The sequence below is a fragment of the Plectropomus leopardus genome, chromosome 11, assembly GCF_026936395.1.
Source record: "Plectropomus leopardus strain MGB_pleo_1.0 chromosome 11, ASM2693639v1, whole genome shotgun sequence".
Classification (NCBI taxonomy): Eukaryota; Metazoa; Chordata; class Actinopteri; order Perciformes; family Serranidae; genus Plectropomus; species Plectropomus leopardus.
In genome coordinates this window covers 3,541,423-3,553,484 of record NC_142186.1, presented here as the reverse complement: position 1 = coordinate 3,553,484, position 12,062 = coordinate 3,541,423, and the positions used below count along the sequence as shown (strand labels likewise).

Here is a 12,062-nt window from a genome sequence, read left to right as displayed (position 1 = left end):
TCGATGTCCCAACGGCATCCTCATAATAACACAAGCTTTCTCTGCATGAACAAAAACAACCCCAGGTCGCTGCTCGCCGCCTTCTTTTCACAGAGACAGAGAGAGAGAGAGACTGAGAGGAGGAGGATACTGTATGATCCAGAGGAGCAGAGGGAGCTAAAAAACAGAAAAAGAAAAAACAGAGGGAGTCAAAGCAAAAGAGGGAGACAAAGACAGAAAGAGAGAAACAGAAAGAGTCAATGACGGTCAAGGTAACTATATCAGTTTAAGAGAGCAACACAAGTCAGTAACACTTTCTATGAAAACCACATCTGTAAGGCATTATAATGAATTATAATGCATTCATAATACTGTATGACTGCACTCATTAACACATATAATTTTTACTAATACACAGTTATAAAACATAAATGTGACTTATAATGATTTATAAGTAAAGTGTCTCATAGATGCTTTTGACTAGTTATGCACTAGAGGTTGAATGACGGGGCTTATAATACATTATGAATATTTATACACATCTACAATCAACTGTTGTAAGGACTCATAGTGTGCTATAACAGTTTACGCAGTATAGTAAGTTATCATTGTATGTGTTAAGTAAAGTGAGGTACATATTAATGCATTTGTAATAATTTATGCCTCATCATAATGTTTCATTGTTGATATTACATTAAGTGTAATAATTTCCATGCATTTATAAGAATCTGTGCTGCATCATGAGTGATTAATAACAACCATACACTAGATTACTTGAAAATATATTTTAAACTCTGAAGTCTGACCCCCTCTCACAACTAAAAGCAAAGAGTCAGAAGTCAGAGTTTTTAGTCACAGAATTAGATTTTGCAAAGCCCGCAAAGTCGTGACTGGTTCCTCATCAATGGAACGTGTCAGTGTGTGCTGTTTAGACCAAATTGTTGCTCTCCACACACTACAGACAAAATTTACACAATTTATCATAAAATGTTGTGTGGGATCTCTCACACTCGTTAGTGTTGCTGACAGTCATGTCAGTCATGACGGGTCAAGCAAATGTGACGTCGTATGAGAAGAAGGACTTCAACAAACACAGTAACAAGATCAGTTCAATACTATGTCTGTAGAATGCAGGTAAACCGGTAGTTTAAAAAGAACTGTGTGAATGCCTGTTGGACAAACAAAAATGTCAGGCCTTTCTTAGCATTTGGTAAAAGGAAGCCAGTCAAATATCCTGGTTTGTAAAATATGATAGAAATGCGTGGAAGAGCCTAGTGCCAAAGCCACACAGGATTATCATGGGTTATTTCAGGTTATGTGAAGCCCCAGGTTAAGTTTCTGCAGTTTAAAAAGGGATATTATATGACATAACAGGCACTGATGAGAAAACTGGATTTCTTTCTCTCAAACATTTCTCATGGAAGGATCGCACTGCAGATTCCCCGTGCAACCTTCTGTGGGGATAGTTTCTATGTTGTGCAATCATTTTGGTAGTGAGGGCAGAAAAATGTCTCAACTCAAATCACATCCATTAACCCTTTGAAACCTGGAGCGACATTACTTTTCTGGTGCTGATTTCAGACGCCTTCCACAAATCTGCTCTTTTCTTTTACATCTTTTCTTAAAAAAAACTCTAAAGTCTCTTTGCATTAAAATAAAATGACATAAAATAAAAGGCAATGAAAAATTGCAAAAACAATTAGTACATTTAGAAAATTACTTTCAAAAAGCTAGGGAAAAACTATATTTATATTTATTTAATATAAAATTAAAAAAATAATTTATCAAAAATTACATATTTAAAATTATTTTACAGGATTGTTTTCCAGGTCATTTTCTATTTTTCTCTTTTTAAATGTATTTATTGATTTATTTATGATTTCTTGCTATTCTATGCATTCTCAAATTTGTAACGAAATAAAGCCTATTTGCTTGGGTTTCAAAGTGTTAATCATCTCCTGCCTCAGGGCCTGTCCTGATCTAATGTTCCAAAATCAAAAACTAATGAGCAATGTTAAAATGTTACATGTCGCAACTTAAAAAAGCTTTAAAAATGCTTCTCCTTGTGACAAAATAAGGAGATAAAATATTTAAACCCTAAAAAAAAGCCTGCAAATAAATATTCAAATATTCACTTTTTAATAACCATCTCTATCTTTAAAAGCTCACTGGGAAATGTTCTCCCTCCTGTCAGCCTACATCCCTCTAATCTGCATGCGTCTTCTCCCCCTGCAGTGTCTTCTATCTTCACCGTACCAAATGTCAAGCTGCAGACAGAGAGCGGGGACAGCATACAGGTGTGCGCACGAAGGAACAGTCATGGAAAAGCATCCTCTGGCAGCAAACACTGACCTGAGGCAGCATCCTGCACATGATTGCCTGACAGGTACGTGCTCATTACCATGCAGGAGGCACATACAAACAGTGCAGCAGCAGCATACAGTTCCACACACTCACAAGCAGAACATGAATCACACACTCAGACATATTCAGAGGGTAAAACTTTAATGATATTAATGGGAAAACTGGCGCAATGGAACATGGGTACTACTTTTCTGTGGTCTTGTATCTGAAAATGTCAGGCAATTTTAGTAAAAGTGTGGCAACGACTGACTCATGCTTTAACTACATTTTTATTTAATGGTTTTATTTTATATTCATTTATACGATAAACAGCCTAACCTCAGAAAAGTAGTATATGCTAAGTGTGCTTTGCATCACAGTGATCCAAATTTTGACCTTGCAAATAGAAGAAGAATGTGTTTGTCACTTCAGGGCTGAAAGCATGCAAACAAGATTTTATGTTGTGTGGATCAGCCTGCATTCAGCTGCTTTAACCATTTAGGGATTTTTAAAAAATGTGTGAACGAAATAGAGAAAAATAATGCATATTTGACACAGGAATTCAGTGCTTCTGATGTTCAAACAGTTAAACTGGGGGTGTATTGTTGGCTTGAGAGTTAGGGGGACACAAGAATGTAGCAGGTCTGGGGGTCCTCCCCTAGAGGGCATTAAAGGGGTTTTGAGAAGAGGTCCTCTTTCCCTGCCTCAGTGTTGATAACAAATGCCACCAGTTAGATATCCTAGAGGTCCAATTTGTCCTTTTATAAAAACTTTTCAACACCCAAAGGGAAGAGCAGATGACAAGTCAAAGTCCAGGAGTCCATTAAAAAATAATGATATATATATATATATATAAATCCAAATCACAAGATTTTCTGAAAAATTATGAGATAGTATATATTATGAGATACTCTACTAAAAGTATTGAATAATCTTGGCTTGTAAAGTGAAAGTGAAAAGTGTGTAGGATTTAGTGGCATGTAGTGGTGAGGTTGCAGATTGCAACCAACTGAAACTTGTATTTGCAAAGTAATAAGGAGAATTTAAAAAAAAAATAATGTGAAAATGCAAATGCTCTTTTCTAGAGTAAGCGTTTTGTTTGTCCATTCTGAGCTACTGTGGAAACAACATGGTGCACTCTGTGGAAGAGGACCCACTCAGTATGTTGGTAAAAAAACAGCTTATTCTAAGGTAACAAAAATACAGTTTTTATTGACACTAAAGAAAACAAAGTCATGAATATTATAGTCAATGTCTGTCAATATATCTCTATAACTGCTATATACTGGACCTTTAATTAAGTTATTGAAAATTTGAAATTGATTTTTTAGCAATATTTAACAAAAAAAAACAACAAAACAACTTCCCAATTATATAAAATTCAAACCTTGAAAATGTCTCTTTTCCCTTACGAAAGTACCAAAATCTCTTAACAGTCAAATTAGTATTGAAATGAGAAAACAAACCATGTTTCAAAACACATTTGTGTTGTCCAACAGACTCAGACTGGACAGATTTGATCATTAGCTGTGGAGCTCATCAAGTAGTCCCACTGACAGCTCTCTGAGCGTTTATCTGTGTCCCGCCAACACTGACGCCATGAGATCTGTGCTGTGTGCACTGAAGCAGAGAATGCAGTAATAGATGGAGGAATGGCTTTGAGTGGGTGAGGAGGGTGTCCCATTCTTTAGAGACCGGGGTCTCATTCACTCCTCAGATAAAGCTGCACTATTTGCATGTAATAAGAGGTGCAGAGGCCAGCCATGGGGATAATGGTCGGCCTAATGATGGACTCTGGATTGTGAGGTCCAGCACAGGGCTGCAACACCGCGCTGTGGACCAGATTATATCTATAATTACTGACAGGTGCAAAAACACACCAGTCACAGCAACTCTGCAGCGTGTAATCGTTAACTTTGAGCGGATTTTTATCTCTTGATGTTTACTCTGCAAAGTCTTTTTAAACATGTAGGAGATGAAGGCTGAAAACTCTGTATTTACTCTTTCAGTGAATATGTTCAAGTGTTTATCCTCATCTGGAGGCTGATGGTGTTTCGGTGTGTGTGTGTGTGTGTGTGTGTGTGTGTGTGTGTGTGTGTGTGTGTGTGTGTGTGTTTGTGTGTGTGTGTGTGTGTGTGTGTGTGTGTGTGTGTGTGTGTGTGCGCGCATGTGTGGAGGGTGGAAGTCACCCCACTGAGAGAGCTGTGTCCTCTCAGCTGCTGCATTTACATTAAAATCAGCCTCTTTGTCCAGGCGCGGCCTAAAGCCTGACAGGCTGGGAGAGCTTCACTGATAGCAGCCTAATCCCTGTGCACACATTCACATTAATACACTGACAAATTACAACAACACATGCACACAGCCATTCACGCCTTCCCACAAACATAACTCACGCACATATTTGAACTGGATTTCCCACCAAGTATTTACATTTATAATGTGTTAGGGAATCTAAATGGGGAAAAAAAGAAATAAAAACAAGTAAAAAGTAAAGAGTATGCACAATATTTGATATGATATTTCTTAAAACAGTTAGAAATAGTTATAGCAGTGTAAATAGCAATAGGAGCATATAAATTTGACACAGCAGCCTGAGTTATGACATCAATAGTTTAAAGTTTCTTCGTGGCTTTTGAGATGCTGCTCTGGTCATAGTCTCTGAGTTGGTTGTGTTCATGAGCTTTGAGGTTGTAAAGTTGGAACAACATGGAAGCTGCAAAGAAGATGGGCTGCATTTTAATGCTAAAAATGTTTTAACATGAGATTGATGGCTTTTCCAATTTATATTTGTATATATTATTTTATTTTTTATATATGATATTTTTATGTGTTTTTTAAATTTAATCTAGGTCACTTTACATGGACAAGTCTTGTCGAATTTTTTTGTCACCTTTTAGGAGTTCTTGCAATTTGTGGGACATTTCTTGCCAAGTTGTTAATTGCCTTCTTACGCCATGTTTTTGAAGGAAATCAAACAGTTTGCTCTGGTTTCAAAGGGTCAAATAGCTTGTGAAAGGCATCTGAACGCAGCTCAGAAAAACTGATGTCGATCCAGGTTTCTAGGGGTTAACCATAAGAATTTTAAATCACCTGCCAGCCATCAGGAAGTATTTTCCTCAGTTTTTCTGTCATACTTCTTCTATATCATAGTGCATGGGTAATATAATCATGAGCACATTGTGTGGAGAGAAATCATATATATTATTTAATGTAACATTCTACTGAATGTGTATGAGGCTTTTCTTTAAAGCAGTGCTTTTGTGGTTTAGTAAAATCAGAGGTAAAAGAGGTGAGGAGAGGGGAAACGAAGGGAGGGAAGAAAAGGAAAGATGGAAGCGGAGGCTTGCGGGAGCAGGGGCAGGGTTTCTTTTTGTCGAGGCAGCGTTGTATTATTTATAGGAGGTGGTGGAGGCAGGCCGCTTCAGACGGAGGACTGCAAAGAAGGCGAGCAGCCCCTTTCTCTTTTGTGGGTCTATTCCCAGTGGGCAGGCTTTGTGCTGGCTGGATGGCTGCCTTTGAGGAAACCCGGGCAGCTATTGAGCCGAGAGTGAAGGCCGGGCCTGACTCGTCCGCACTGAGACACAGCAACAACTACAGCACCACAATGTCTGTCAGCGCAGCGGCCAGAGAGGAAAAGAAAAGGACGCAGAGAGAGTGACAGAGGATGGGGGACATAGTGGGAGTGTTTGATTTTGGCAGGGAGGGAAGAGAGAAAAAAAGGAGTGTTTTTTTGGTGAGAAAATAGAAAGGCAGAAAGAGATAGAGGGAGTGGATTGGAAAAAAAGAAGGCAGGGGTGGAAAAGAGAAGAAAGGGGAAAGGGAAAAAAGGCAGGTCTCCTTTACAGTATTGCACTGCATTGATCTATGTTTATTCATGATTCTGCATTATTCACAAGATTAGCTGATGCAACTCAGTGCTGAGGGTAGGCAACGTACCCCCCCACCATCAATCCACTCAGTGACCACGAGGTTCAACTCCGAGTCCCAACAACAAGTGGGAGACAGCTGCCCTGTCTCTGAGCTCCGGCGCACTTCACTGCTACTCGAGGCGAGAGTGTGTGAAGAATTGGACGCAGTGTGCTCACAGTCAGAATACATAACAAAGCATAAAACATTGATTCAATCAGGGAGCAAAAAGCAACATGAAAGAGGGAAAATCAACAGCTCGTTGCCTCAATCCAAACAACAACTTAGCCGGTTGTGTTTTGAAAGCAAAACTTCAGAGGCTCAAAGGCATTGTTACACATCTATACTAAGATATAATATTTGGATGCCTGTGTCATGCACTCCTCCCTGGTGTCATTCTTTTTTGGAATCTAATGTTAGATTCAGCATATTTTAAATTTTTGAGCTCTTAAAGCTGCAGTTATCCATACAAAGAAGTAAGTGCACATCCAATCAGAGCAGAGGAGGAACAAAAGAAACACAAAAAAAACATGGTCTTCTGCCTCCTCCTGGTACCTGACCAGAGTAGGACCCAGTCTAACTCTGATCCAGTCTTGAGTCTTGATAATTACACACTGATTGGACCTGTCAAGACCTCTACGACTAAGTACTAAATAATATGTGGAACCTTGCCATTATTCCCCAAGTCTCAAGGAGAGACATTTATGTCTCAAGCTGTTTAAGGTAACATTTATGAAAATAACTTTTTGTCATTTTTGATGAAACTGTCACTATATCCTGACAGTAGTACATGAGACAGATAATCTGAGGACAAGATCAAGTCTGCCTGCCTTCTCTTAGTGCTTCTAATGGCATTTGCAACAACCAATCAGAGCAAAGAGGTGTGTCTAATGCAGCTGTCAATTGTGTCAATCACAGCTCCTGAACTGTCAAACTAGGCAGCGCTGATCAAAAATGAATCAAGATTTTGTTGCTGCGTTGCCTACTTCTCATCTCAAATGTATTCAGAAACATATTTTGGTGTGCTGTTTAGCTGTGAAATTAGAATGTTTGTGACCAAGATGCCATGTTTTTAAAAAAGTCGAGCTTAAACCAAGCACCAAGCATTTTCATTTTCTGAAAAAAAAAAAAAAAAAAATGTTGTGAGAAATAGGCAAAGCAGTAACAGAATCTTGATTCATCTTTTATCTCACCTCAAATGTTTTGAGAAACAATATGTTAGTGTACTGTTTAGCTGTAAAATGAGAAAGTTTGTGACCCAGCCAGTAGGGGGTGCTTGGTTTTGGTTCTGTTTTTAACATCACGACCCTGTCACAGTAGTTCTCAATACACAGCTAAACATACACAAAATTATGTTTCTCAAAACATTTGAGGTGGGAAATAGGCAATGCAGTATCAAAGTCTTGATTCATATTTGATCTCACCAAAGATGTTTTTAGAAATGATATTTTAGTGTACAGTTTAGCTTTACAATGGCAAAGTTTGTGACCCGGTCACTAGGCGGTGCTTGGTTTTGGTTAGACTATTTAAAACATGGTGAACCCATCACAAAAGTTCTCATTTTATAGTTTAATAGTACACTAAAAATGTTTTTGAACATATTTTAGACAATAGGAAATGCAGTAACAGAATCTTGATTCATATTTGATCAGCGCTGCCTAGTTTGACAATTTGACCGCAGATCATGAGCAGCGATTGATTGGCAGCTGCGTTACATGTTATTACGCAGGCGTGGTGGAAGCAGAGAAACATGATTTATGTATCTGTCTCATGTACTACTGCCAGGATGTAGTGACACACAACAAATTTGCTTGATTCTTCACAAAAACAGGCACTGAGTAACTGAAAGAGAAAATCTACAAAAATTCCTGTAATTAGCAAGAAAAGTAAAAGAACAAAATCAGGAAATGAGCTGGAAGAAAGTGACAAAATGATTTTTTTTTTTTTTTCTGTAGCCTATTTTTGTATTATTATTATTATTATTTCTTGTATTTTTCCCTAGTTCTTTTACATTTATTTGATCTCTAAAAGCTCATATTTAGGTCATTTTTTAACCACCTTTCACCAATTTGCAGGACATTCCATGCCAAGTTGTTGATTGCTTTTTTCCAATGTTTTTGAAAGAAAAAAAGCCAACCAGCTAACTCAGCATTGAAAGGTTTAAAAGTTTGTTAAAGGAGTCTTTAAGCAGCCTAATAAAATTGATGTCGATCCAGTTTTTAAAGGGTTAAGAATCTATGACAGAAAGTTATTTTGTAGCTTTTAATGTTAAAAAGAATGATGGGTTTTTGCATTTTTTTCCTAAATAATCTGCATTCCTCATGAACATTCACCATCTTTCATTTCCTCAAATCCAATCACAATGATTTTTTTTTTTTTTTGCACCAGCAGCTGATGTCGTGGTTTTGAGCGCGGCTCCGTGTGCTGGTCTCATGGCCGGGCTTCACACAAAGCGGCAGCCTTTTCTACAGTGTGTCTGTGCAGTCAGCCATCACAGGTCGGCGACAGGACACTCTGGCCCTCAAGCATCACTGTGTCACTTTGAAGATAACAGCTGCAGGCAAAGCTTCCACTGTAGTGTCCGCAATGTAGAGGTGCCAGCTATTTATCTAACCATGCACACACACACACACACACACACACACACACACACACACACACACTTACTTACTCGCCTACGGAATCATCCTAGTGACCATGCTACAATTTTAGGGGATAAAATGCAGGGAAGCTTCATAGCCGTGCGGGCATTTCTCTTGAAAGTAAAAGCACTATTCGTCCCCCGGTGCGTCTCTACCCCGGTGTCTTTCTACTTAAGCCATCAGTGTCCAAAACGTACAAAGTGAACAGGACAGAAGAGAATATTTTTGGGCTCTGTAGCAGGAAGAAATAGATTTGTGCGGTCCACAAAACGACCTGTCAGAAAGTTTTTCTAGGTAGAGGACAAAGTGATTTAAAGTATATCCCTGCTGCGAGCCGGAGGGGGGGGAAATAGGAGGTGGAGGGGAAGGAAGGATAACCGCAGGCATAGCCTTGAGAAATGGAGAGCCTTCAGTCAAATCAGCTGCTTTCACTCTCCCACTACCTCTTATAACTTTACAGATTCTGTGCCTGCCAGTAATGTGGGCTTTCATTTCATCTTATCCTCACGGAAAAGCATTGTGAAGGCGCTAAATGTTAACTGCAGCTACACAGAATTTGTATGCAGCGCCTCTCCGCCCCTGTTTACCTCATTTACCATCTCTTTTATGGAATTGATGTTTGCACTGCAGGCTCTCATTAAAGCCAGCGCGTGAAATGTGAACGTGCACGGAGGAGCTTCTGTGTTACAGTGAAAATATTTTGATACGAAGAGATATTTATGTCGTATGTGCATCTTTTAACATTAACGTCTCGCAGGCTGCGTGGAGTCGAGATTAAAATGCGCTGCAAGGCGCCACGCTTTTCATCTTTACTTCTTATCATTCCCTCTTCGCTCCTTTCCCAAATCATCATGCAGTATCTCTGTCATTTGCCAACACTAACTATACTCCTGCAGTCCTGAGCATGATATCAGTTTGCTGACGTGTAGCTTATTAAAAAAATCACTTGTGGTTTTCTTTAACCCTTTTGAAACCTGGATCGACGTCAGTTTTTCTTATACTGCATTCATATACTTTTCACAAGTATTAACACCTTTAAAACCTGAGTAAATAGGTTAAAATCTCTTTATGAACATGGGACAAAAGGCAATGAGGAAATTATAAGAAATTAGTAAAAGGTGACAATAAAATAGCCCAAAAATTAATGTTTAAAACCAAGAGAGAGAGAATCATTAAATAAATGTCAAATAACTATGAAAAAATATCAAGAAAACTCTAATAATAATAGTAATAATAATAATAATAATAATAATAATAATAATAATAATAGTAATAATAATAATTGTTGTTGTTGTTGAGAGAGAGATTTGGAAAATTGTTAAAAAAAAAACAAACATAATATGTGTAATTATGATACATTATATATTCGAAATATGTGACAGTATATCAATTTTTTTAGCACTTTCTTTGGGTCATTTCCTTGTTTGTTTTTGTTTTAACTTAACTTTTTTTTACGACAATTTTCAGGTAATTTTCTTGTAACTTTTCACTTATTTGTTACTAATACTCATTTCCTTCCTTTCATGTTTTTGAAAGAAATCAAGATGATTTTCACAGGTTTCAGAGGGTTAAGCTGAGTTCACTGGACTGAATATCAGGTAGTGCAGTGTCTTCATGAGTTATGTTCTTATTGGATGGATTTCACAGCTTACAATTTGCATCTAGTGCCGATGCTCAGAACAAATGCAGGTGAGATTGTAGAGTAACGAGAGGTGAAGTCAGGGTGGTGGATGAGTGTCAGACCTTCATGCAGGAGACCACAGTTTGCATCCTAAATTGTGATTAATCATAGAATTTCAACAATTAATTGCAATTAATCCCATATTTTAGGGTAAAGGTAAGGCCATTCTTACCAAATTGTTTTGGTTAGGAATCAAATGACAGCAAAAAACTGCATGGGACTAACATAAAGTGTGCATGCCTGTAGAGTGGAGACTCATGGGTACTCACAGAACCCATTTTCATTCAGATACCTTGAAGCCAGAGGTCAAGGGACCGCTGTGAAATAATTCTGAAAAACGCTTGTGTTGACAGAGATACTTTTCTTTTTAAAACACTGTTTTCAGCTGAGAACATTTAGTGTGGCCTTGGTCAGACTGACTACGGTGAAAGAAACATCGTGATAGCGTTGACATTTGTATTTCACCAGCACAGAAAGTATCACTCCTTCTTTTTCCCTCTCTCTCTCTCTGCACGGGGATGATTGACGGGCGAGAGGATTGGATGTGATGAACCGTGCTCTATCAGACGGTCAGGAGAGAGGCAGAGTCAGGCAGGACAGAGAGACAGAGAGAAGAAAAGAACGAGTGATGGGGAGGTATAGGAGGAGGAGGACGGTTGCGGTCAGCTCCCTGCTCCCTCTGGGTGCACACTTAACAAACTTCTCCCACTTGTTATCAAGTGTGAGGGTGAGAGGAGGAGAGAGAAGATGAGAAGACAAAGCCGGGAATGGAGGAGGGGAGAGGGAGTTAGGAGGCAAAGAAACCAGACAAAGGAGGAGGAATGAAGACAAAATGGAAAGTAGATGGGGTAGAAAAGAGGAGAGAAGAGGAGGAGGAAGGTGGTGGGAGGAGTCTTCTAGGAGGTGCAGGAACTGATTTTGTGTATAATTTTGTTGATCAGTGGAGGCAGCAAATGCCATCAGGCTGACATGGAGGAGGAGATCTGACTCCCATTATCATAAGCTCCCCTCTACTCACAATAATACTCTCCTTTTTTTCTTTCATCCATCCATCCACAAGTTCGTCATGGTAACATTCGCAGGATTAATGATTTAAAACTGAGAAACTGATCAAGGAGGAATAGAAAAAAGGCAGTAGTTAGGTAGATTCTTCAAAAAAGCTGTAAACAAATCCCAACAATGGATGGAGAGGATGTTTTCCAGCAACGCATCCGAAGCGCCGTGCCGTTTTCCCTCCATCTCCCAGTTTTTTCCCCCCTCTCCTCCTCTTTTCTACCATATGGCTCTCCCTAATGAGCATTGCACATGTACCTCCTTCCTTTTTTGCTCCTCCAAAAAGAAAAGAAAAACCTATTCCTTCATATGTGGTGCAGCCAACAGCTCCTCTTACAGCCGCAGATCTGGAGCTCCTCGTCTCAACTGAGTGAATCAGTGTCAAATAAAGTATGCTAATGAGTTTAACTTTGTCAGTCGCAGATTAAAAGCACGGTGGGATAATGAGTGGAGCTCAG

The 12,062-nt window shown here is 38.9% G+C and overlaps 1 protein-coding gene across 3 annotated transcripts in view; it reads left to right on the top strand.

Moving 5' to 3' along the window:
- Window positions 1–12,062, top strand: part of cdk14 (cyclin dependent kinase 14) — a 231,510-nt gene that overhangs the window by 165,680 nt on the left and 53,768 nt on the right. For all 3 annotated transcript variants that reach the window (XM_088084957.1, XM_088084959.1, XM_088084958.1), the window contains one exon: window positions 2,215–2,365. In XM_088084957.1, coding sequence (XP_087941083.1) covers window positions 2,215–2,330 — 116 coding nt within the window. In that variant the 3' untranslated portion in view covers window positions 2,331–2,365. The remainder of the gene's footprint in view (window positions 1–2,214; window positions 2,366–12,062) is intronic.